General features: G+C 37.9%; 2 protein-coding genes across 5 annotated transcripts; one reads left to right on the forward strand and one right to left on the reverse strand.

The window, feature by feature from the left end:
• Positions 1-226: 226 nt before the first annotated feature.
• SLU7 (SLU7 homolog, splicing factor) lies at positions 227-15,876 on the reverse strand. Its single transcript, XM_026510905.4, has 16 exons — positions 15,759-15,876; positions 13,455-13,640; positions 12,644-12,797; positions 12,232-12,312; positions 11,771-11,935; positions 10,806-10,874; positions 7,697-7,744; positions 7,377-7,508; positions 7,011-7,108; positions 6,565-6,632; positions 6,291-6,430; positions 5,253-5,414; positions 3,804-3,908; positions 3,576-3,647; positions 3,347-3,463; positions 227-2,693 (listed from the first exon to the last, which is right to left on the reverse strand). The coding sequence occupies exons 2-16, from the start codon at positions 13,622-13,624 to the stop codon at positions 2,514-2,516; spliced, it is 1,761 nt and encodes a 586-aa protein (XP_026366690.1). The 5' UTR covers positions 13,625-13,640; positions 15,759-15,876; the 3' UTR covers positions 227-2,513.
• A 3,935-nt stretch (positions 15,877-19,811) lies between these two features.
• PTTG1 (PTTG1 regulator of sister chromatid separation, securin) lies at positions 19,812-26,925 on the forward strand. 4 transcript variants are annotated; one of them, XM_026510906.4, is made up of 6 exons: positions 19,812-19,899; positions 20,323-20,423; positions 20,773-20,957; positions 22,221-22,314; positions 25,846-26,004; positions 26,793-26,925. In XM_026510906.4, the coding sequence occupies exons 2-6, from the start codon at positions 20,333-20,335 to the stop codon at positions 26,867-26,869; spliced, it is 606 nt and encodes a 201-aa protein (XP_026366691.1). In that variant the 5' UTR covers positions 19,812-19,899; positions 20,323-20,332; the 3' UTR covers positions 26,870-26,925. The 4 variants fall into 4 exon arrangements, with proteins under 4 accessions (XP_026366691.1, XP_057168278.1, XP_057168279.1 ...); XM_057312295.1 differs by having other exon boundaries at positions 19,832-19,902; XM_057312296.1 differs by lacking the exon at positions 19,812-19,899 and adding an exon at positions 19,996-20,229 and having other exon boundaries at positions 20,776-20,957.
• Positions 26,926-27,516: the final 591 nt, after the last annotated feature.

The raw sequence follows: 27,516 nt of genomic DNA on the forward strand, positions 1-27,516 counted from the left end.
TTTTGTAACACTCCAATAACTAGCATTTTCTATGTGTGATCAAGGAGTAAAGAGAAGGGAGCTCATTGTACTTCCAAACTAAACACTGAGGCAAATCCAACAAGCTGTATACTCCATGAAGATACTCACAGTGGAGATGAGCTTCTAGAACTTGTATCTTCTTGTCAATGCAGGTCACCTCTTTCCATAAATTAGAGCATGTGGATGAATTTTTTCAGAATCATCATTCATTTTAGAGAAAAGAGCTTCAGTTTTATTTAAAATTCGTTTTAACATGATCTTAAAGTTATAAACCTGTATTAGAGGAAAAATCCCAATGTAGAAATGTAGAAACTAGAAAACGCTGTAAGAAACTCAAACATAGACCTCCTTCGTATTTGGGGGGTATTTCCTTCCAGAATTGTTACAAACTTAATGAAAGAACAATTTATTCATTTTTGTATCGTCAGTCTTGTTAGAAGCATCCCACAAGGTTGGGGAACCAGGTAGTATCAAACAATGTGGGACAGATGCATCATTTTCAGGCGTTGAGGGTGAACCTGGTAGACTGAGGCCTGCTTACAGTTTCTGTCAAAAGAAGAAATTGCAGAAGACCGGTCTTCCTGGTCCAGAAAGCAGGGTCTTAAATACAAGAGAAAGGAGTAGGCTTTAAGAGTCAGAGATACTTGGCTTTATGTCCTGGCCCTAACACTTTTAACTGTCAGGACTTAAGCAAGCGACATGAGCTTGGTTTGCCTATATGCTCATTGTAAAATAGGGGTATTATCCATTACTCCATAAAGTTCTTTTGCAGAAATAACATACAAAAATTACAGCACATGGTTTCAGCACTTAAAAGGCAGCTATTATTGAGATAATAAAATCAAAGTTCACATATTGAATAGTGTTCCAGGTGTTATCTTTGTTTTCCAAAATGAAGCAGAAATAAGACATGAGTTCAGATATTATAGAATTCTTCCTAAAATCAGTAAATTAGGTTTCACAGAAGAGGGAACAGAGAACCAGGAAAGTCGATACATTTTTTGTTAAAATATCCTGAAAATTTCTAACTCAAAACCCACTGCCAGTCCCATGAACTACTTTTCTGCCAAATATTTGAAATACTATAAATCATTCAGTTAAGTATTCTCAATTATATATCTTTATTAACAAAAGATAAATAAAATACAAAATAGACAGCAATGTCAGACTTTATGTTGAACCACTCCATGTTAAGGTAGGAATATGAAAACATAAGTCACTGACTTTCTTGAAATAGGTAAGAATGAGCTCTGTTTGCAGTGCTGTTTTAATTTTGTACTAGTCTGAATCTAGATACTATATCGATAATACTTGACAATTTGATTGTTACTCCCTCACCAGCATGCCTTCTTAGATGGTAACTTAATGCAGTATCCTAGTGGGTTTTGGCAGCTTAGAAGCCAGTGGAGTGAGCTGTTAAAAGCCTATGTACTTATGTCGGGGGTTTGAAACAGGCTGTTTTCACTGATCCACTCTCACTGTATTATCTTCACAATGTTCTTAGAAGAGGCCTGAGGATCACGGCAGTCTCAGTTATTAATAGCCCTATAAGCTATCCTTATAATTCTTTGAAGAAACCTTCAACTTTAGGTTTTGCTTTCTGCAATTTTTAAAGATTAGGTACAATGGATATTCTATAATCTTTTAAATTTAATACTCATGATTATTACATAAAAGCAATCACAATTAAAGCAAGAAATAGTACAACAAACCACATTCTCTATGATAGAGGAAAGGGTTTCTGTGTCTAAAGGCTCCTGTCCAGAGTGGTAAAAGACCTAGTACTGATCAGTCAACAGGGACTCAAAGATGACAAAATAGTTATTTTTCCATTCAAAGGCTAATCCATTTAGTTCTTGGTGTAAAGTACAAGGAAATATTTTAAAAATCAAAATTTTATAACCAAGTAGAAAACAGAATTATTACTATACAGATTGACATGGGCGATAAAGTCATCCATTTGTTCTACAGATTTCCTTCAGTAACCCAACGCCTAACAAAGAGAAATTTTTTTTAGCTTTAGACCAGGGAAACCTTAGAAAGCAAAAACAAATGACAGTAAAATAACTACAATTATAGTTACTAGTAATTTAAAAAAATGAAACCGTGATTTTTGAGAAAGAGTAACTCATCTGCCTTTAACATGTGTGCTAACACTAGATAAAGGGCCATAAGAATGGAGGAAATAAAGTTCGAGACTTAATAAATGTTGAGTACAAGATGTTCTTGCTAGGTAGACAGCCAAGGCCTCTTTCCACACCACCTAATATAAAGCTGGAAATAAAATCTTAATATACACTTAATGTACTTCCTCTTTGTTTTTCTTCGTTTCTTCAGTGTGTAAAGAAATGCATTTGCTGTGAGACTTCCGAGTCTTTATTAAAGTCAGGCAGCAAGAAGAGTAATCATGGGTTTTTCCACCTACAATCATCAAAAGTTGAAAAGAATGCATCAGCCGTGTCTATCTTGGGTGACTGTCTATTAACTAGTTACTACTGCCCAAGGAAGGAAGCCATGGGGTCATCTGGCCTCTGACGTTTCATTCTATAGGCCTCCATTTCCTCTTCAGTGGGCTCCCGAGTTTCATATATGCTATTGTAAGGCCGCTTCCTCTCATCAATCTGCATGATCTCCTTGACATGAAGAAGGCGGGCCTCCTCTGCATTCAGTGCCTGCAGTGAGAGGAAAAGCATGAGTACCACCACTCGACATCCGATCTCTTCTGTTCTAAAGCAGCAGAATACCAAAAGACCCCACTGAATATAACCTGCTGTATCAAAAACCTAGGTAATCTGAAAGAGCTTGAGCATCAGCCCTACTGTCAAGCTATAACTAATCACTACTTGGCTAATACAATATTTTCATATAGCATAAAACAATCTACCACATTTTCAATGTTAAAAAATTTTACTTAATAACAAAGATTCATAAGATTTCTTTTACTAACAGAAGTCTACAACTGATGCTTCTGGTGGAAACTACAATTCTGACTTTTCCCAAGGACTTGCTGAAACTTACAAATTACAGAGCGAAAAGGCTATTCTTTCTGGGCAGTCAATAACTCTAAAATAACAGCTTTACAAAGCACATTTCTTCTGTATGTTAGCGGTATTTATCAAACATTCCAAGAAACAGGCAATACTGAGACACACAAAAATCTCCATTTACATTCTAGACCTGATACAAGGTAACCTAAACCAATCACCCAGACTTGGGGCTTGTTTCATTTTTAAAATGAACTTGGAGACAGGACTAGATAGTTTCTTAAGGCTGCTACAAATAAAGAATCCTTTCATCACTTGACTATTCAGAGTCCACAAAGTACCTTTTTCAATTTTTCGTGTTTCTTTTCTTCATCATCACTATCTGAACTGCTCTTTCGATGCTTCTTTTTCTTCTTCTTTTTCTTCTTTTTATCTTCTTTTAGTTTCTCCTGATGCATCTAACAGGGAGGATTGAAATATATAGTGTTATTAATGCAAAAACAAAGCTCTGGCACAAATTTTAAAGTCAGCTTCCAGGACTTAATTCGGGACCAATGATTATAGACTTACCTCCATGAGGGTTTGAGGTTTTTTCACAGATTCTTCTCCAGTTGTATCATTTATAACACACTCCTCTGAATTCTGTGGAAAATATATGTAATTGAACTTGAGTATCATAGTTACCAATCACTGAAGAAAAAGTTAATATTTGAAACATAAGAAAATATGTTTCATACAGATTTTGACTTAAGAGCTTTGGCTGTTTTACAGTTTAAGAACTAGAGGACAATCACTTACAGCAATCTCCTTGCCAGCTTCTCCAGTGCAATAGGAATACTTGAAAAAAGAGTGACAGCATTTGTATCCCCATCGGCCTTCTTTCCAGTAAGATCCCCAGATATGCTGCAGAGAGAGAGTTGTTACTTAAAAAGGAACCTGAAACTAGGGACTCTCATTTATTGTTGAGACGAATACAAAATAATACAGCCCTTTAAAAGGTAATTTGGGAGGAAAATTATGGGGATTCCAGAGCTAGCTAACAGGGAAAGGATGGCCTGACCTCAAGTGTAAGCAGCAGCTATTAAATTATAATGGTCTTACATTCCATTCCCAAAACTATCAAAAATATAGGATTATCTGACTTCTCTTCAAAAATCAGAAGAACTGGGAACTTCTGGGCCCACATTCCCACTTGGCAACAACGGGCTGTTGCTGACCAGTAGATGCCCCTTTTAGACAGGGTGTGTGCTCTCCAGCTTGTACAATGTGCCTGGCTCACTTCACTCATATAAAATTAGTGGACTGGCTCCTATAGGTCGTTCAGTTTTTGACCCAACTTAAGACAACTGTAGTTTGAGTACTTTAAGAGTATAGCAAGTAACATGTTTTATGATGTGATGCAGTAGAATTCATCATAAAAAAGAATTCTTGTAAAAATATTATCAAAATTCTTGTCAAATTCTTGTTAAAATATTGAACTTATAACTAATCAAGCCTTTGGCTCTGAATTCCTGTTTAGAGAAAATGCAGAAGATAAAGGAATAAATCCTATAGTATCACTAGGAATCAGTCAAATACAGAATATGAGACAGTCTACAAAATAATTGGCCTGATCTGTTTAAAAGGTGCTGTCATGAAAAAGGGGAGATATGACAGAGGAAGATAGAGAAAGAGACAACAATCAAAATGAACTCTGATTGGATTCTGACTCAAAACAAAAACCACCTATTTAAAGGCATTTCTGAGTGTATTTTAGTAATATGATTAAGAACTAGAGATAAGATGATATTAAGGAGTCATGTCAATTTTTAAAGTGTGATAATGTTAATACAGTTATGGAGGGGAATATCCTTAATTTTAGGAGATACATGATACAGTTTCTATGGGTAAAATAATCATAGTATCAGTGATTTTCAAGTGTTTTAGTTAAAAAAATACAAATATAAATTTTATATATATATTATATTTGCATGTACACACACACACACATGCACACACGCCCCAGACAAAGCATATATGGCAACATGTAAAAAAGTTCTGAATCTAGGTAGTGGATATGTGGGTGAACATAATAGTATTTTTCACATTTTTTTATTTTTGGAAAAATTTCATAAAACAAAATTAAAATGTAAAAAAAAAAAAGAAAAACAAGCACAAGAATGATTCACTAATGAAAATGTAATAAGAAAATATAACCCAGAGCAAAATGCTAACAAGGACGCCAAATGGTTCTGGTTTAGCACACACCGTGTGATTGTGGATCTTCACGTCCTCCTCATACTTAGAGCAGGCGACAGCCCGCTCCTGTCCTTTGATGACTGTCCCATGTCTTGAATACTCCACATAGTCTTCGGTCTGCGCTAAAAGCAATTCAGCTGGAGGGGCATCCAAGTGTTCTTGGCCACCATACTGAAAGAACATTGAACATTATTAAATACATTTTACAGCAAAGATTTGCATTTAAATCTCCATTGACAGGTTTATTTCCAATCAGAAACATTAAAGGAATATTCATTATGGCCTTTGTTATACAAAATACAGTAAAAAAAAGCCACAAAATTTTTATGGGGAAATAAAAGATGTCTCTAGTTGCTACTCATCTGTTGAGTGTGTAGATTACAAAATGGCCATCAATTCATCTTATTCTTGTATGCATGCCCATTTGCCACGTGACTTTGCTACTCTTCCCCTCAACAGTCAGTTTCTTCATTCTTTGAATCTGGGCCTGGCCATGTTCCTTGTTCAGGCCTGTGGGCAACTGGCAAATGTGATGCAAGCAAAGCCTTGAAAAGCACTTGTGCACTGGGGCATGCTTTTTGTTACTAGTCTCTAGTCTCTGGTACCCTGAGAATGCCTATTGAAGCTGGACTAGCCTGTCATGGGATGAGAGCCCACATGGGGCAGAGATGAGCTGTTCCAGATGAAGGCTCTTAGGATAATTAACGTGCTAACTGCTAGAGACCAGAATGAGGCCATTCTAGATGATCTGGCTTCAGATGGGCAGGCCCAGACCAGGAGACCCAGCTGACATACAAAATTGTGAGAAATAACAAACGTTTATTTTAAACTACTAAGTTTTTCCATGGTTTGTTTTGCTGCAAAAGCTTCCTGATAAGCTATACGGATAATGTATACAATTGATTAAGTCAACAGGAGGGTAGGACTATTCCCAACAAATTAAAAGGGACTCTCTGTGTGTTGTATTCCAAATGTAAATCGAATGTTTATTAACTGGTCGTTTCTCTTTAATGAACATTCTTTTTTTAGCATTTTGGTCAAAATTACCTTTTCCAAGATGCTTTCCTTCTGCTGTTCTTTGAAGTCTTCTTTTTTGACTTTGAAGGACTTGTACAACAGCTCTAGTTTTGTAGGATCTGCCTGCAGATGCACTTCAGATCCCTTGTCATAGGCTTCCCAAGCAAACACTGTAATAATCAAAAACATCTTAATGAGTTCTCAGCTACATTTATTGCATACTTCTTGAAAACAAGCTTTTAAAAATGCCTCCAAATTTCTTCTGAGATGATATAAAATACCTTGACAAAGAGTAAATACTTACACTGTGTCTGAGCCATTGATATGGTATCTCCTGTGTATCTAACGAAGTTATCTCCTGCATAGCTCACTCTGCAAATACAAGTTAAAAAACAGAAATTGCTTTCCTTGGGGCACATGGGTGGCTCAGTCGTTAAGCATCTGCCTTCGGCTCAGGGCGTGATCCCAGAGTCCTGGGATCGAGCCCCACATCAGGCTCCTCCACCGGGAGCCTGCTTCTTCCTCTCCCACTCCCCCTGCCTGTGTCCCTCTCTCACTGGCTGTCTCTCTCTCTGTCCAATGAATAAATAAAACCTTTAAAAAAAAAAAAAAAGAAATTGCTTTCCTTAAGGGAAGTTAATTCTTTTCTGACTCAACCACAGACGACGTTCATTTTAACTCAGATTCAGATTTATGATCAAAAATTCTCCTCCCCCACCCTTAAATCTATATATTTAACTTGATACTTACTCATCAGGATTCTTTCCTGCGTTGGCATACGGATTCTCTCTCATCGCTCTAGTTTTGGGATCATAGTAAGCAGAATTTGGATCTAAATTCCGCAAATACTAGAAGGGAAAATGTTTAAGACTGCATTAATGTTTACTTCTGTCAAAAAAGATTTTAGCAGACGAAGCGGAGGAGTTAATCATGATCAATTACATGTGTGTATGCATTTCTGAGGTACAGATAAAGAGAAAAAAACCAGAATGACACCTAATCTTGGAATGACGGACACATTACTCATATATAGTCTAGATACCAGATGAGTAGACAAAATCTGGGGTGGGAAGACAAACTTTTTTTTAATATGTATGTTGAGTTGGCGAGGCTTACTTTTGCAATATCTTCTCGAATCCTGAGATTCCGGACAGTAATTCGTCTCTTAGAGTCAAAGTTCTGTCCAGGCATGTCAATATCATCTGCATATTTATCTTCATCCTCATCTTCACTATTATGATCTTTTTCCTGAAGGAAGGGGAAAGAAGGAAAAATAAATTGTAAGAAAAAAAGAGCAACATCTAGCTCTTGCTTTCCCTTTTACCAAACTCTTATTCATTTCTTTTTCTTAAAGTTATTATTATTATTGCTATTGTTATCAGCCATCAGAAATTGAAAAATTTAATGTATACCCAGACAGGGCAAATATTTATTACCGTCTGAGAATTTGGTTCCTCTTCTCCCCACTGGTGTTTTGGAGAATTCTGCATCATTGAAGAAGAAAAAGAATTTGTAATTTTATTCCACTGAATCTACTGATTAACACTTTAAATACACAGGTAAAATAACATAATGTAAATCTAACTGAACAAATCCTCGTATTTCTCATTGTAATCAGCATGTAAGTTCTGAATACAAGTATGTCATTGTGAATAATTTTATCAGACTGTCTACAAAGGCAGAAAATGTCTAGAGAATTTTCAGTGATATAAGATTATAATTGCAAAGGTAAGAGGAACATTAAAATGACCAATGTACCCAATATGTATTCATTTCCTATATGTTAACCTTCAGGCATATACCATTTTTGCTAAACCTCACTAGTTTTCTATCAAATCTTAAAAGAAAATGTTACCAGGATCATGTAATAAGTATCTTTAGAGCCAAAACAGCTTTTGTAAAATTCAGGCAATGAAGGAATCTACTCAAGTGACACCATACTGTATTTTAAGGAGAGTCATATCCTTGTCACAAAGACTCCCTTCCTTCATTAGCACTGATCAGGATTTTCTCTAACTCCACAAAATGCCTATAGCAAAGCAGTCAGCATTTTGTCATGTCCCTTTAAAAGGCTTCAAAGGTTAAAAAGAGTACCTTAGAGCATTAGTGGGGGAATGTGGAAATATGAGTGTGTATGAATATATCTATCCTCTCTATGTAAACACAATAATGAAATATATATATATATAGATAGATAGATAGATAGATAGATAGATAGATAGGGGCATAAATTTGTATAGCTTTCCTGAAGTGATATGACATCAAAATTTTAAATAAAAATATTCACTGCATCAACAATTACACATTAAGGAATTTATCCTAAGGGAATAATACATCAATTCTAAAGAGAGCTATGTAAAAGAATGTGATTTACAGTATTGTAATAATATCAAAAATCTGGGAAAAATCAAATAATAGACAACTGGTTATATAAATTACTGCACTCAATGAACACTGAACATCCATTAAAAGTGATTTTATCCAATTTGCAGAAAAAAACCTTTTAATTTGCTACCCTTTTTTTGCTGTTATTGAAAAAAAGAGGAGAGATAGGTGGGAGTAACATTATATATTTGTTTTTGTTTGTGAAACTCTGAAAGGATCCACAAGAAAAATAAAACAGATTATGGGGTGGGTGAGGTTTAGAGATAGGGTAGATGGAGGCAAGGATGGGAGACTTTTTACTGCATATCTTCTTAAATTGCTTTGAGTTTTGAACCATGTAAATTTATATAAAAATAAATAGGTCTACATTTAATGATAGAGAAAACATGAGCTCACTGCACTATATATTAATTGAAAGAGCAGGTGATAAATAAGTATGTAAAGATGAAATCCACATTAAAAACATGTTATTTTATAATTATACACTTATAGATATATGTGGGAAGGTGGAGTGGGACCTGGAAAGCCCTACTTCAAAAGGTTAACAGTTAACATAGGAGATACTTATTTTCTTCTTTATGATTTTCTATTTTTTCACTGAGTATGTATTAGTTTCAGCATCAGATATATATATGTGTGTCTCATTATGTCAACAAAAAAACATTTATACTGCCATATAGAAAGTCCACTCTCTATAGCAGACTATTCTATGCATGTAGTTAATATTAGTATCCAAGTAGTGAAGTGGGCAAAAATCATCAGTCCTCTATATACATTTAAGTATGCTTACTGGCAGAATAAATTAGACTGTGTTTACAACAAATAACAGAGAATATACTAGAACAAGAAAAACAGGCTGTTTTCCTTTTTCCAGTGTTGGTAATAATTATAGACCAGTGTTTACTTACTATGTGATACGATGTTAGGCCTCCTGGGGGTAGGTGGTGGTGTCTCTACTTCAGATGATAAAATGAGGCTCAGAGAAATAAATTACTTTTTCTATGACCACCTAGCTGGCCAAGGGCAGAGCTGTATTTTAACATCTGTTAACCTGCGCTGTGAACCTGCCTGCCTCAGTGACTGCTCACTTGGTGATTACTTACTTAGGTATGTTTGTAATTCGTACTTGCTGAGTCCCTTTTAGGAAATTTAAACTCCAAATGTTTAACTTACTATTTATGGGTGCCATCAATTTGTTAAAAAGAAAACTTTTAATAAGCCCAATATACATTAACCATTAAGTTGTCATGAATAAAAAATTGGCTATAATACATCTTTACTATAAATTTTTTTTTACTCAGCTATAAAATTATTTTTTTAGCTATAAAATTATTAGTCATTATGGAAAATGTAAAAAATACTAATAAAAATAAAAATAAAAATTTACAAATTCTACAGTGACTGAGAATCAGTATTCTGATTTTTTCCTATGATTTTTTCCTAAAATATTTTTCCAATATTTTTTTCATGTGTTATTTAAATACAAGTGTTATCCACTGTTGTTACAAAGTATTGATAAAAGCCATTTTAAGAGTCATGCAACATTCTATCATACAGATGCAGGACAGTTTACTTCACCAACTCCCTATTCCTGTTTAAGCTATTTCAATTTCGTGCTATTTTAAAAAGTGCTATAATGAACATCTTTGCATATGTGATCTTTTTTTCTGATTACCAGAAAATTCCTTAGGTTGAAAGAATCTACTGATTTGATTCCAGAAAATGTATATAAATATCTTACAGCAATATTCTTTCCAAAATGATTGTGTCAAGGTATGTTCTCATGAACAGTATAAAAGTGTCAGTATTAGTCTTTCCCCTCAATAGCACTTCTCTCTTCCTAAATCTTTTTTTTTTTTTTTAAAGATTTTATGTATTTATTTGACAGAGATAGAGACAGCCAGCGAGAGAGGGAACACAAGCAGGAGGAGTGGGAGAGGAAGAAGCAGGCTCATAGCGGAGGAGCCTGATGTGGGGCTCGATCCCATAACGCCGGGACCACGCCCTGAGCCGAAGGCAGACGCTTAACCGCTGTGCCACCCAGGCGCCCCTCCTAAATCTTTTCTAACTGGAGAGATATAAAATGAATTCTTATTTCTAGTATCGTTTTTTGTTTACTAAGAGTTTGAATTTTTTTTATGGATCATTTTTATTACTTACAGCCTGTTCCACTAATTTTCCTGAGGCTAATTCTTCTTGGAGTTTCTGGGCTTTCAGTGTTCGTTTTGCCTAACAAAAAAGGAAACATTTGAAATTTACTTTACGACATTCAAATCAACGTTTAATTTTTACATATTTAAAATTAATAAATTTATTGTTTCCAGAAAGGTCATTAAACAAGGTCATCTCTTGGGGATTTCTCATAGCTCTAGATGTATGATTTCTAAATAACAGGATTTACAAACTCCTATTTGAACCGGGCATTAATGTAAACTGAGCCAAACAGTGCCAGTAATTAAGCTACAGAGAATAAGCCCTGTTTAAAAGGGGCAGTTGTTGCCTGACCCCAGATGACTGATGTTTACCTGGCAGGCCCAGGATTACCATTTATTTCATTGTTCAAGAATAGATGAAATTTACATTATGTGAAATTCCATGATTTTTAAATTAAACTCTACTTAAAAAAAAAAAAAGGCAGCGTGACTGTGGATTTTAAGGAATGGGGGTGAGTAGGTAAAATCATGACAAAAAAACCCTGAAGTTGAATTAAAATAAAATTCAATTTTCTGAAATGCATTATCCTAGTCTTCTTTCACTTCTCCCAAATGTTACGTGAGACAACTGTAAAATAGGTCCAGACAAGATGCAGCGTGTGGGGCTGGGAAAGAGTTTATAATCTTAAAATGCCAAAAGCCTTAGATACTAATCCATTCTCATGCTTCCAATATCTTCTGCAACCTCAGTTAGGGAGTAAAAAAACAATATAAGAATCAAGTAAGAAGAAACTGCAGCCAATATGGTTAGCACACTTTAGTTTCACTATTCCATCAGACCATCCACGTCTATAATAAAAATGCCACCATTTTCATATTGCTCGAAGACTCGAAAAACAGAGTTGCTTAGTCAATGATCTAGCAAAATGTACATTCTTTAAGGAGTGTGGGAAAACAGGGAACGTTGCTCACCAGATCAACTTTGGCATATTCTTCCACAATTTTCATGTGTTCCTCTGGATTATAGCCATTCCACCGATCTCTCTTCCCATCATAGTCAAACATCAGCTGAGGCTGGACGTGTTCATCTGGAGCTATATTAGTACCTGTAAATTTTGCTCCAACTCGCCTAGGTCTCTGGGAAATAGAATAAAATCAAACCTTTTCCCAAGTTCCTGTAGCCTAGAGGAAAGTTTCAGATGACCTTTACAAAGCAAGCATAAACATACCAGGGGACTTTATGGTCTGTTCAACTATCAGTTACTCTCCCAGCAGAAAATTTTGATGGTGCTGAACTAATTTCACTCAAATTAATTTTTATTTAACTTGTACCAAAACTTAGGTAATTTTAGGAAAACTGAATTAAGCTATTTGACAGGAAAAAAGAAAGAGGCTCTCTGACAAGTTTCTAAAATTCTCAAAGGTGAATTTACCTCAAAGCAGTCTTTCTTTTTGTGTGTCATGGCGCCGCAATTTTCACATGCTCCCTTGCGGTACTTAGTAGTTATGGAATTCTATAAATGGATATAAAGAAAAACAAAATGTTTTATTTCTGAAGAACTCAGAAATAATTTTGGCTCTTATTGCTACATTGTCTGGTGAAGTGATTTACTCATTAAGAGAAAAACTACTCAGAGTCTCCATACTTTTATAAATGAGAAAGTTTAAGAACCTTAGCAACATATAACTGACAAAACACAGAAATGAAAGTAGTATGTATTGTGCATTTTAATCCCAGGTAAAAGGTTATATAATCTGGTATAACTTGATTAAAGGTTCTTATATTAAGTTCTTAAAATAAAATCTCCATTTTCACAAGGATATATATAAAAGTTGTCCATATACCTCTTTTACACCCCTCTTGTACCATTCTCCAGACGAGCTGTACTGCTTTTGTTTCTCTGGTTGTGGTCTCTGATGCTTTAAAGTAGGTCTTTTTGATGGATCAATATACCATGGCACTGAAGAAATATACTGAGGTATATGAGGGTTGATGTCTCTGTAATTAAAGAAATATATATATTTTTAAGAAAAAAGTTTGAAAAGAATTGGTATTACAATTACAAAGGTAGCCTACACAGACCGTAAGAACAGAGAGAGTGCAGTGGGAGGGGGAAGAGAGAATATGCTCAATATCTCTATAATATAGTAAAAAGAAAACAAAACTAAAAATAAAGGAAGTAATTTATTTTAGAATGAAAAAATTTCCAATATAGCTACTAAGAATAGCGATAGAACTGAAGTTGGAAGAGAGATAAGGAAGATAGGGATGTATGTTAGTAGATAAATCTTATAAAAGAGCAAGAAGCTAGCTCATAATGCCTACAGTTGATTAAAATAATCATGTAGATACATTATTTAGAGATGTGGAGGTATCAACCAGAAAAACTCAAAACAGAAAGATTTAAAAGTAGTCACTTTTGCAGAGTGGGACAGGGAGTGGCAAGAGTTGAAAGGGATGACCGCTGTTCACCAGAAGCCCTTCAATACTTTTCTATTATTAAATCTTACATATATGAATTTGATAAAATAAAAACAAAAAGGATGTAAATGGTAAAGATAGTTTCCTGTCAAAGCAAAAGAGAAACTGCTAAACTAAGTAGACATAAATTTGAATTTTGAATGAACAGATCATGCAAACAATGAATATACTTACTTTCCTTCTTCATCAACTTCTGCTGGAGCATTACCCAGTTTTCGCTGTTCTTCTAGCTCCTTCTTCTTTCTCCAGTCCTCTCTGGTCATCTTCTTTGGTTCCTCCAGACTCATTTCTTTGGACCCCGACAGGGGGGCCGCATTAACTGCATCTACAGCTGCAGCTGACATGGTTATCTGGACCCCTCTATGAAAAGAAATATATGTATTAGTATAAACCAGGCCTTCATGAGTTCATCAGTGAAACTATCAAAAGTACACCCTAATAACACACACTATAATCTCATTTATACATAATATTTCATATGTTCTTACAGTATCTGTGAGGGAAGGCTCTCTTTCCCCTCCACAAAAAGTCTCTATATACTGTTTGCAGTTCCTCCCTCAACTCTAATTTACAAATGGAGAGAAACATACACACGTGTTCTTAAAATTTCATAAGACTCTTTCTCTTATTAATACTCCTGAATTTCTCTATGTTTGTCTCAAACTTTTCTAGCACATTAACCCGACATGAGTAAACAATGTCCTATTTTCCTTAAAGACGACATGCCTTAAGTTATCTATATCCAGTGACTCTATTTTCCCATCTTCTACTTCCCTCCTCAGTCACGCTAATTTAGCTTCCACCCCCATCTCTCTAAAGAGTTACCAAGTTATCAATGATCAATGTGCTAAACCCACTAGACATTTTTCAGTTCTCTTCCTTTTTTAAAAAGTATTTAAAATTTTTTTAAAAATTTATTTGTGTGTGGGGGGGAGAGCATGAGCAGGGGGAAGGGCAGAGGGAAAAGCAGACTCCTCGCTAAGAAGGGAGCCCGATATGGGGCTCCATCCCAGTACCCTGGGATCATGACCTGAGCCAAAGGCAGACACTTATCCGACTGAGCCACCCAGGCGACCCAAGATTTATTTTAGACGGAAAGAGAGCACACGCTGGTGTGGGGGTGGGAGGGAGGGGGAGAGGGAGAGGGAGAAAAGCTGACTCAGTGGGAAGCTGGAGAGACACGAGGCTCAATCCCAGGACCCTGAGGTCATGATATCACCTGAAATCAAGAGTTGGACACTCAACCGAGCCACCCAGCCACCCCATTCCTTCCCTTCTTGAAACAGTCTTGTCTCTTGGCTTAAGTGACACTATAATCTCCTGTTTTTTCTTGAATCTCTCCTGCTGCTCCTTTCTTCTTGGCAAGTTCATCTATTTCTGCCTAGTTATTTAACTTTGGATTCCACAAGGCTCAGTCTGGACTCTGGACTCCATCAGTAGACAAGCTCATCTACTGCTAAGGCTTCAATAGCCACAATATGCCACTGTTGGCTCTCCATCTTATTTCTCCTCTCCAGATCTTTTATCTGAGCTTCAGATACATTCTAGATATATTCCAGCTGCTTACTTCACAGCATCTCCATTTAGAGGGTCTTAGAGACACCTAAACTCAACAAATCTTAATTCAAACTCATGATCTTTTCCATGGAATGTTGTCTCCATTCACTGTTTCCTCTCTTAATGAAAAAAAAAACAAAACACTCATACCTTTACATATGTGTTCCAGCTAATCTCCATAAATATTTAATCACTAAGTATTGTTTTTTTCCACTTTCTGAATAGCATTCAAATTCATCTACTTCTATTCTCAATGCTACCATTTTAACATAAGTTATTACTTTTCCTTCCTTATTGGTCTCCTGTCCTTTCCAATCAGTTCTCCACACTGCAGTGTTATTTTTTCACAACACAAGTTTGATCATATCATATCCCACTACACAAGTGTAAAATCCTTCAATGCGGGGCTGTCCAATATAAATAAAATGCAAGCCTCATACGTCACTTTAAGTGCTCCAGTAGTTATATTAAGATAGTAAAAAGAAGCACGTAAAATTACTTTTACAATATTTTAATTTAATCCAATATATCCAACATATTATTTTAACATGGAATCAACATAAGAAAAAATAATTAAGTCTTTAAAATCTGATACAGATTTTACACGTATTCGGACAAGCCATATTTCAAGTACTCAGGAGCCACAAGTAGCTAATAGCTGGGAAGCGAAGCTTCAATAATATCTGATAATTCTTACTCTAAAAACCATTAAAGACACTCTCCTGGTCTGGCTGGCCACCAGTACAGTGTCTGAGGCCTAGGACGGCGGCTTTCTTTCCGGTCCCCAATCCCCGTTCCGTCCTCGACCTGGAATTTATCACTTCTGTAAGGATGTATCTAAAAAGCAGGAGCCTTCGGCTTATTTTCCATAGTTTTCCAGCATCACCTCCTCCAGATCCCTATATCCCCACATTTCCTTACCCAGTCGGGCCACAGGCGACCCCAAAACCACCCGACAGAAACGAAGTCAATCAGTCAATGTTTACTTCCTGCCTTTCCGCCCTCTCCCGGCAGCCACGGCGGTAGTTTCCGGGCGAGTGACACATGCGCAGTAACATGGGGGAGGGGCCTCTGGCTCCCACGGGATGTTGTTATCGCGAGATCTCGAATGCGTCTTTATTTGGGAAAGAGGAAGGGGTTTGAGGAGCTGCTTTCCTGCTCCCAGAGTTTGAACTGTTGTTTCTTTTAGAATCGCAGACTCTTAGGACGTTAAAAACAAAACAAAAAAAAAGTACGGAGAACAAACAACAGCATAAGCGCATAAGCCTCTCTACAGAACTATGAAATAAATGGGGAAGTTTGTGACATATTAATTTTTTAAAAAGGCAGTTAAAATTAGTATTAATTAGATACTGTGTTACACTTTGGGGGCGTGGTGAGCAAAGAGTATTTCCTCGAAATTACATCATACAGAGTGAAAAAGACACTAAAACGATTATTGAAATAATTTACAGTCGTAAAAAGTTTCTGTGAAAGGAATACCAGATGCTGTGAGAATATAAGGCACTATTTGATAATTGTGACATTCTGCACCGAAGTGATCTCGTGTTTTATCATTAGAAAAAAAATACTGTAAAACAATTTCTATTTTGGGAAAACAATAGTATCTACGACATCCCAACCCTCCTTTTAAAGTACATGGGGACCCCTGGGTGGTTCAGTTGGTTAAGTTCTGCCTTCAGCTCAGGTCATGATCCCAACGTCCTGGGATCCAGTCCCCCACTGGGCTTGCTCAGCGTGGAGCCTGCTTCTCCTTTTGCCTGCCATTCACCCTGCTTGTGCCTGCCCACGCTCGCGCGCTCGCTCTCTCCCTGAGAAATAAATAAATAAAATCGTAAAAAAAAAAAAAAAAAAAAGTACAAGTATGGGGGCCCCTAGGTGGCTCAGTTGTTTAAATGCCTGCCTTCTGCTCAGGTCATGATCCCAGAGTCCTGGGACGAAGCCTGTGCCAGGTATGGAGCTCCCTGCTCAGCGGGAAGTCAGCTTCTCCCTCTCCCTCTGCCCCTCCTCCTGCTTGTTCTCTCTTTCTTGCTCTCAAAAATAAATAAATAAAATCTCTTTTAAAAAAAGTACATGTATGAAGTAAGATAAAATACTGGAAAATAAGCAGTAATTTTTGTAGAATTTCTTGTGATTTTTCTTCTTTGTGCTGTCATTTAAAAATTTTTTCAAGGTATCATGTATTGCATTTATTTATTTATTTATTTATTGACAGAGAGGGTGAACAGGGGTAGGGGCAGAGGGACAGGGAGAGAATCCCCAATCAGACTCCCCACTTAGTGCAGAGCCCATTTCAGGGCTTGATCCTGGGACCCCGAAATCATGACCTGAGTTGTAATCAAGACTGTCGCTTAGCTGACTGAGCCACCCAGGGACCCCAACATGTATTGCTTTTAAAAGTAAAAGTGAGGGACACCTGGGTGGCTCAGTCAACTAAGCGTCAGCCTTCGACTTCTGGAGTCCCAAAGTCAGGCTCCCTGCTCAGTGGGGAGTCTGCTTCTCCCTCTCCCTCTGCTCCTTCCCTTTTCCCCCTCATGCTCTTTGTCTCAAATAAATAAATAAAATCTAAAAAAAATATAAAAGTGAAAATAGCTTACATTCTTACCTCAATAAAAATCTCTCATAATACAATCTATGTTTTTTCTTATTAAAAATTTGCAGTGCCTAGAGTTTAGGAATGTAAATACTAATTTTGATTTTATAGGGCAATAGGTGAAGGAATAGAAAGAATCAGAGAATAGCTTGAAAGTGAGTAGTCTCTGAATCACCCACACTTTGTTTTTATCTCTTTAAACAATTCCTGAAATTTACTCGGAAGTGTTGAGGCTTCTTTTAAAACCACCAGACAAAAGCTAGGGAACATATCTCCCAGAGCAATCATACAATATACTGGAAAAGAAGAAGAATCTTTTGTAAGGTTTGGGTTCCCCCTGGAGGATTCAGAGGAGAGTATAGAAAAGCAAGGGGTCAGTTCCAGATAGGTTGCTGTTTGTAAATCAGGATTAGAATAAACTGGGATTGATCAGGATCTAGGTGCTGGTATAAATTGAGGGTGGTTACTAATTAGATAACATAGTAATAGTAGGGAGTAGTAAAGTGGGTCTGGGGCATTATTGGTGACAAAATAAAAATCACTCAAAGAGGGGATGGTTAAAGCATTTTACAGTTTCTGTATGACCTTGGGAGACACAGTGCTTCTTGTTGTAAGGGGAAGACTTAACCAAGGGAGATGCAAATCTTGCACCCAAAGAACTTAGGAGATAGAGAATCCCCACTTCGAAGCTGTAGGTGCTGTACAGATACGGTTTCAAAGCGAACACTTTTGTGTGCTGATGATGCAATACAGAGTTGAAATATTTAGAGGGAGATACAGGGAGAAAGTAAGAAGAGGAGTGGGAATAAAAGGAAAAGGATAGGGAAGGGGCAAAAGAAGTGCGCATGGTTTTTTGTCCTCTTTACATTTTTGAGTTAGGATCTTTTCTTCTTGATGCCTAGCTCAGTGTCTAGCATTTAATCAATAGTCAATAAATATTTATTGAATGACTTAATAATTCAACCAATTTTCGCTCTGAAATGCCAGGGAAGAAGAGTCAATGAACTGACATATATTGAGAACTGTGTCTATGCCAGGTGTAGTGCTAAATCTTTTGTGAAATAATGTAGGTTCAACTGCTCTCTCTCAACTTACCTAAAAGTTAGAATGTATCTAGTGACCTGTGGGGAGTAGGGATTGGATGATACAGGTCAGTTTTTGTCTTTTGATTTTATTCCTTTACCCTGTATTTGTTTATACTATACTAATAGGAAAAGGTCATTAATTTTTTCAAGCATAATTTCTCCCCATATCTTGGAAATTGGGAGTTCTTTATCTATATTTTTATTATTCCCCAGATCTTTTTCTTGTTCTTGTGCCCTCTGCCACCAGGCCTTTCCAGGCAGCTGTGATGAATGTATTAAGATACAGAGGTTTAAAATAAGGTTAAGGGGTTTAAAGTCCCATTAAATGAAAGGAATTTGAAAGGAAGCCTGAATTATGTACTCCTTAGGATCATCTTGTTCATAAGCCAGATTCTTGATGGTATAATAGAAACAGCATCCTAGCCTGAAATATTGAGGGTAGTTCTACAATTAGGGAATAGTCAGTCCATTCTTAATAACAAGCCTAACAGAATGACTCAAACATTGCTGTTTGATCTGTTTGTATTTACATTGCTTCTTAATCTTTAAAGATTTATTTGAGAGCGAGAAAGAGAGAAAAAAAAATCCTGAAGCAGGCTCCCCGCTGAGTGTAGGAGTAGGTGGGCTTGATCCCGGGACCCTCAGATCTTGACTTGAGCCAAAATCAAGAGCAGGCCACTTAACCGACTGAGCACCCAGTGCTCTGCTAGAGTTCTTTAGAGAGAATCTGAGCTGTTTTAGCACCTGACTGTATATATATTTTTCATATATCTAATTGAAATACAACTGTATGTATCCATAGTTCCTCAGTTATTTTTCCAATGACTGCAATGCCTTTCCTCCAGTACTGCATCTTCTTTTTTATTTGATCTCCCCTATTTACTTTTTGGACAAACAGTTAATTGAAGACTTTAGGAAAATAGTTCTGTCGCCACTTTGCCTTGACTGTTTGAACCCCACAATCTTTTCATTTAAGAACTTCCCGGCCACCTAAGTGTCTCAGGGAAAAACCCCCAAACTCTGTATCTTGATATCACAATAATCATTTATTTCTTGGAATTGAAGACCATATTCACTCCCTTTGTATCTCTGGGAGGAGCAGGCTAACAACTAGAAGGAAACGTGTCCGCGGGTTTGGTTTTTTTTCTTCCCAGGAAGCAAGCTATTAACTTCCCTGTAAAAGCTTTCGCCGCGGTGTCGCGGGAGCTTGGGTTCCTCCCATTGGTTCTTCCTGGGAGCCTCCGCCCCACCCACGGTCCCGCCTCCTGGGAGGATTAACCAATAGGGGCGTGAGTTGTGGTTTAAACTCGGAGTCCGGCAAGTTCGCTGGAATTCGAGTCTTGGTTGAGTTTGGCTGTTGTTCCCGACGTGGGTGGACCGTGAGGTAGTGAGTGGCTGGGCGCGCGGGTCTCGCGAGGAAGGAGGTGGGCTGGGGGCTGAAGGCTGGAGGGCCTGGGGGTCGGGGGCTGGGGCTTTCCAGGGTTGTCTGTAGCGCAGAGCCGGGTCGAGCCACGGCCTCGGACTGCGTGCACAACCGTCGGCAGTTCAGTTCTGAGGAGACCCAGGACCTGTGCCATCCCCAAACCGCCGACTGTTCTGGAACTTAGAGCCTCCGGCGCAGCCTTCAAGAGTTAAGAGCTGGATTAAATGCCTGTTGGCTCAAGAACGAGCTTCGGTCGCTTGTTAGCTCTAGTTTTTGCGTGGACTGCCCAGGGTAGGAAGTTTGGTCTGTGCTACACCTTCGCTTCTCTCATCTTCCCTACCGCCCCCCCCCTGCCCCGGTCTAATATGTGTTTCACACCCGCAGCTAATACAGAATGGCTACCCTGATCTTTGTGGATAAGGAAAATGGAGAACCAGGTACCCGTGTGGCTCCCAAGGACGGGCTGAAGCCGGGATCTAGACCTCGTAAGTATACCGGAGGCAACCCGAGTTACAGGTATTGTGAATCAACTGTGGGCGTGGCCCGGAGCTGGGGAAGTATTCAGTGTACTTTGTTGGCAACTTGAATCAAGTATTACTGAATACCGCTATTGCAACGTGCTTGTTATGGGTCTCTTTTTCATGTTCAGTATCTTAGGTGGTTATTTAAGAGGGTACAAAAGTGAAGTACTGTTTGGCATATGGCTATGCCACCGTCAAGGGTGGGGATTGAGTTTCGGGATGAGAATGAGGCCAAGTTTGTATACACAGCCAGCCTTCAAGTTGCACAGGTGTTTATTGCCTGAATAATCTTACGGTAAGCCTTTTTCTTCAGCAGTCAAAGCTTTAGATGGGAGATCTCAGGTTTCAACACCACGTGTAGGCAAAACGTTTGATGCTCAAGCAGCCTTACCTAAAGTTGCCAGAAAGGCTTTGGGAACTGTCAACAGAGCCACAGAAAATTCAGGAAAGACTAATGGACCTCTCAAACAGAAGCAGCCAACCTTCTCTGCCAAAAAGGTAAGTGTTGACTCTAGCACTTTTGACTCTTAAAATGACTATTGGCATCCTACCTTGCTTTCTCCATTGTAAATACAAGGAAATATAGGCTACCAAGCGTAGATTAACAGGAGGGAAGCATACTCCTTGTGGTGCTCTTCTGTGCCTCGAGATAAGAAGTCTCAGAAGCAGCTGGTGGATATTTTTGCCTCACCTGCTCTTAACTAGTGTGGAAGCAGATTGATTGGTAGTATCTATTTATGGGTACAGAAAGTACTAAGAGGGAGGGTCCTTTGCAGGAGGTCAGGGGGCTAATATAACAGCTCCAATGCTACCATCCTCCCCTGGCCTCCTTGAGCAAGCACCAGGTACTCTGCTAGCGTGTTGATCTTTGTGTAGGTGCACGAGCTACAGGTCTGTGCATCCCAGACTGAGGAGACTTTGCTGTGAAAGATGACTCAGCATGTCGATTTACACTTTATTTGATAAAATAAATGGTTTTACTATGTATTAGGGGAAAAACTAGTACTTTATATTAAAATAAGACTTATAGTGTGGTTTAAGGCCAAGATATCTTTTTAAAAAACTATGTTGAGTAAGAGAAATGTTAAGTTCAAGTATTGCAAGGCTATGGCAAAAATAATGAGAATGTGACACAGAACTGAAGTGTGGGAAACCCTACTCTAAGGATTTCCTCTAAGTATGCACATATGACATAAGGTTGGATCAAGAATATGTAGGCTTCTGCTTTGGCCTGCTATGGTAGACTGCCTATCTGCCAATTTTAGACTAGGGAATTATCCAGGCTTCTAAAGTCCTTGACTATCTTTTGCTGACTCTTACTCACTGTGTGTATTTCACCTTAATATTAGCCAAGCAAATAATTAAGGTAACACTGATGAAACACAGATGGAAATCACCTTTCCAAAAGCCACAAATGGCTTCTAGGATTAGCTCCTATTTGGGTGACTCATGCTGTTTTCTCTGACAGGTTGGGTGATTGAGTTGATTAGCTCTGAACTAATTCTGCCTTCTTGGTGTCTTATGCTGAGAGGTGCTGATACTTAAATTTCAGACTTAACTGTTGAGCCATGCTACTCGAATTGCTTGCTGAATTGTATTGGTATATAATTATGAGAACTAAGGATTATGGTTTTTTAGAAGTCAGCATGAAATTGAAAAACTGGTGAAGCAGTCACGTCTTGAAGACTAATGATCTTTTGTCCTAATCAGTTGACAAGGCTTCCCCTTCTCACTAATTCATGTTTTCTTGGGTGGTTTTAGGTGACTGAGAAGATGGTCAAAGCAAAAAGCTCTGTTCCTGCCTCGGATGACACCTATCCAGAAATAGAAAAATTCTTTCCCTTCAATCCTTTAGGTAGTATTTTTTTTTGGTATTACAAAAATGCTTTATTCTTGAGTTTCTCTTAGAATCCAATTCAGCTCTAATTTGATATGGATATGAATATGATCCATGACCCAAAACTGTAATAAGACTGTCTGAATCTGGGTTTCTTTGAACAAATGTACTTGTTGGTGGATTTCTTTGTAAGGAACATCTTAGGTCAGAAGGGGAATTGGTACAAAGATGTGGAGAACATTGTTCCTGACCTCAAAAACTTACCACATAAGGGAGATGTGTTCACTAACATTGAACAAGCCTAAAGTGGACAGTATTTGTAGCAAGCCTTTTAGAAAGTGGGTTTTATATCAAGTTGAACAATGTCTGAAAAAATCCACACAGTCTGTGATAACCTGTGTATTTTTACTTCTTCAACCTGCTACATGTATCCAAAGTATTTTCTGTTACAGAAGCACGTTTTCATGCTTTAATTTACTCCCATTTGAGGAGAGGCTACTGTATCCAGGCTTTGGATACAGTGGTTAGCAAAACAGTCCCCACCTTGAGGGAGCCCACGATTTGGAGGGAAAGTCAAACACTGAGCAAATCCTCTCACTGTAAGGAGAAAACCAGCCCATTAGGGGGAACTGAACCCCACCTGGAAGAGCAGGGAAGCTTTCTCTCAGGAAGTGACATGATGTGGTCTTTTAAGGGGTATCAGGGGAGAGCTAGGGGAAGAAGGGGAGGGGCAAGGCAAGAGCACCAATCATAAGCGTGTTCAGAGATCCCGACGTAGAGCAAAGGACTGGAATGGTTCTGGGACAACGGCAGAGGGAAGGACGACACAGGTGAGACTGGGGGCAGATCCCGCAGGGCCTTTAGGTGTCTGAGTTGGCATTTTTGCCCTGTCATCCAAAGGGCAGTTAGTCATTCCGTACATCCGGGTTGTCTCTGGCTTTTATATAATAATTTCTGTAGTTGGTGTTCTTGAAAGTGTATTGTGAGTTTGTGAGGATAGTTGGAGAGTAAACTAAAGAAGGATTGCTGAGTCTCAGAGGGTATGTGATTAAGATTTGATAAAATGGAATGTTTCCATGCTAATGATTACCATTCAGCCGTTAAGGAAAATGAGGTAGATTTGTGCATATTGATCAGGAAGGAGGACTACAATATGCTGTGTTTGAGGAAAGAGGTACTGCCAAGTTGCCCTCCAAAATAGCATAAATTACTGAATCCACCTCCAGTGGTTGAGGATGCCTGCTTCTCCTCTAATCTCTTAACAGCAGATGTAAAACTTATCAAAAAGGCGGCGAGTATCTCGTTGTTTTAAATTGGGGAGCATGTATGTGTAGTGAGCATATTTGATTATTGGCCTTCTGTAGGTTTTTTTTTTTTTTTTAACTTCCTGTTGGTATCTTTGTTTTCCTTTGATAATCTGTCTTTCCTTTTCCCTTTTCCTTAATAGCTTTTGTGGATAAAGGAAATTAACCCTATTATGTTGCAGACTTTTTTCCTCTGGCGTCTTTTGTCTGTTTATGGTTTCCTTTATAATTCGTTTTTTTTTTTTTTTTTTTTAAAGATTTTATTTATTTGAGAGAGACTGAGCTCAAGCAGGGGGAGAGAGCAGAGGGAGAGGGAGAAGCAGACTCCCCGCTGAGCAAGGACCCCCCCCCCCCCAAGTGGGGCTCAATCCTGGGACTCTGGGATCCTGACCTGAGCCAAAGGCAGAATCTTAACCAACTGAGCCATTTGGGCTCACTGTATAATTAAGTGGTTTTAAGTTAAGTAGTCAGTCACCTATCACTCAATTCCTTTTTAACTTCTAGGTTTTAGTAGTCTTGAAAAAAGTAGACTAGACTTTAGAGAACTTTCACACTTCAGAAAATGATGGTTCTCCTTCCATCTTTGTTCTTTTGTGGAAATGCTAAACCCCTTGAAAAGGAAAAGAATATTTAAATTCTGTTTTTGTTACTGTTAAGAAAAATCTGTTGTATTTTCTTTTTTAATAAAAAAAAAAAATTTTTTTTTAAATGATCTCTCCGCGCAATATAGGGCTCGAACTCATGACCCTGAGATAAGAATATCCTGCTCTACCAACTGAGGCAGATGCCCCAAGAAAAAGCTACTTTAAATAATCCTAAGAAGTAAGGCACTTGGATTATAAGAAGGAGTGTTACTTAACCCGATAATTCTCAAATTTGTTTTAGGACTTCAACAACTCGTAAAAGTTAGTGAAGACCCCAAAGAACTTCTGTTTGTGTGTTGTTTATCAATTTTAATTCCTAATGCAGGAAATTTAAATAAAAAAATGAATTCCTTAAAAAAAAACCACATTACATTAATGTAAGTGACTTTTTAAAAACATAAAATAACTTTTCTAAAACGTTTAGAAGAATTCCATGATTTTATATTTTTGAAAACTTGCTTAATTTAGCTTAACATAAAACACCTGGATTCTCCTCAGATTCTGCATTCAATCTGTTGCATCTCTTGTTTTGAAGTACATGAAAAAAATCTGGCCTCATGCAGATACGCAGTAAAGAAAGGGAAGAGCATTTCAATGGTCTTCTCAGATGTGTGGAGAGTTATCTCTCCTGCACTAAAACCCAACAAGTGGCAGTCTCCAAATGTATGGTTGCAATATGTAATCTGAAACCCTATCAGTGAACATTTTATATTCTGACAATAAAATCCATTGGGCTGTTCTGCACTTTGAATGTATCTTTTATTTTTGCATTTATCACACATGGATCATTTAGAAATAATGGTTCACTGGGAAATGTCGATCGTCCAAATGTTGAAGTGTTTCATTATGCAATATCAAACACACATTCATTAGTGTCACCGCTGATCTCATCAGAAAAGTAAGTATTAGGAAGTTGGCAAGCTAACGATTATGCATAAGTTTTCCAAAATTTGATTTTTTTTTTTTCTCCTTGAAGTTGTGATCATTGGTAACAAATACTGTGTTTCTTGAAGTGATAGACTTCTTTCATTCCTCTGAGAAAATGTGCTACAAATACCCAAGTCTGAGTAGCCAGTTTGTCTTTCCATTGTTATGTCAACTAAACAGTATTCCAGGAAAAAGGCCTCTGGTTTAGCTTGCAAGCCAAATAATCGCACAAATCTTTTTTCTTTGAGCTCACCTGGTACTTTGGTATGCAGCAGAAGTGCTTTTTGGCATACTTATTTCACCATACAGAATACTGAAAAGACCACTGTTCTTCAGGGTTGAGAGCTAATAAAATTAATACTTCCTACTGCAGATGGTAAAGTGAGATGTGAAGCTGGCAATTTTTTTACTGCAGGTGAATGGTATTGAGGAATATAGTGACTATAAAATATAGTTTATTGCCACTGCCTTGTTTTGTGCTAAGGCACAGCAGTTCCATCCATCACTGCTTTTGTACCATCACTGCAAATGTCAACACAGCGGAAGAAGGTGTTAATGTTAATAAGAACATAGTTTGACCTCATAGGCCCACTGAAAGGGTCTCAGACCCCCGGGGGGGCCACCGACCACTCTGAGAACCACTGCCCTGATAAAGTGCTTTGTCTCCGTGGCAGATTTTGAGAGTTTTGACCTCCCTGAAGAGCACCAGATTGCACACCTCCCCTTGAATGGAGTGCCTCTCATGATCCTCAATGAGGAGAGGGAGCTTGAAAAGCTGTTACACCTGGGCCCCCCTTCACCTCTGAAGATGCCCTCTCCACCATGGGAGTCTAGTAAGTGAACAAGTGCCCTTCTGGAAGGGCTGTGAATCATTTGTGTCCTAATACTTCCATTATTGTGGGGGCAGAATTATCTAGAAGGTTAGCCTACAAGTAATTTCTATTTCAAACTTCAGAGATGAAGTTTCAGAGTAATGAACACTGCTTTCAATTGGTATTGTTTTCAGTCCCAAATGCCCAGGTAAAATTAAGTCCTTCTGGAATCTGGACAGTTTTAGATACAGAAAACAAGATTAAATTTAGGATATAGCTTCTTAGCTTGTAACTTGAAGTGTAATAAACTTGTTTGGAACGAGAATTCCAAGTTCTATCCAGGCTAATCTAGGATCAAGACACCTGAGCTCAATAGAACAGAATGGCAAAACCTTCTTACCACCAAGTCTGGAGACCTCGGTTCAAGGGGTGGTCAAAAGCTATCATCAGGATGTTTGCTATTTGTTCTGATGGGATAACATATACTATTTTATAAATTACGTTAGTGATCTTGTTGGCTCGTACTTGGGTCTCTAGGAACAATAGAGTTTCAGGTATGTCTAAGATTTATTTCCTAATGAAGGTTAATTCTGGGATCTTCACCACATTTCAAGGAGAGAGAGAGTGTGAGTGTGTGTGTGTGTGTGTGTGTGTGTGTGTGTGTATCTGTCTAGCTGGGGTAGGGGTAGAGATTCATTAGACAAAGGGGAAAATAAGAATTTGAGTAAAATTGACTACCAAAGTCTTTGTTGAGATGGACAAGGACTAAAGCGTTTGCAGATATTGAATAAGAAATTCCTGTTTTCTAGATCTGTTGCAGTCTCCAAGCATTCTGTCGACCCTGGATGTTGAATTGCCGCCTGTTTGCTATGACTTAGATATTTAAATTTCTTAGCACTTAATAGTTTGTATGTTTTGTATTAATAAAGCAATTCTTTAACAGACTCTTCCTAATCTTGCAGTTGGTATTCTTTGGAATTTGCTTAAAACAGTATGAAAATTAGTGGAAGTGTTTATAGACCTTTGTCAATCTGACAATAGAAGTATATCTGATTTGAGAAACTTACCTTAAAACCCTTTGGTTTGTTTTAACAGCTTATTTAAAAAAAATTTTTTTTATTATGTTAGTCACCATACAGTACATCCCGGTTTTTGTTGTAATGTTCGATGATTCATTAGTTGCGTATAACACCCAGTGCACCATGCAATACGTGCCCTCCTTACTACCCATCACCAGCATCCCATTCCCCCACCCCCTCCCTTCTGAAGCCTTCAGTTTAACAGCTTATTTTAGACGCTGCCACTGTGCTCCCTGAAACATACACCCCTCAATGTGTACTTTACTGCCTTTCTGTGGCCATTAACTAGTGACAGTTATTAGATCTTTTAATTAGAAGAGCCACTTCCAGCTCATTAAATATCTATTGCTAAGCATTCTTTATTGCTGGTTCTGTTTGGTTTCTAATGACTTTAATGCTCACTCTTCAGTAATCGGAATTTGAAAGGCTCTAAATCTTCTGAGAACTCTACCTC

The sequence above is a fragment of the Ursus arctos genome, unplaced genomic scaffold (assembly GCF_023065955.2).
Source record: "Ursus arctos isolate Adak ecotype North America unplaced genomic scaffold, UrsArc2.0 scaffold_15, whole genome shotgun sequence".
NCBI lineage: Eukaryota > Metazoa > Chordata > Mammalia > Carnivora > Ursidae > Ursus > Ursus arctos.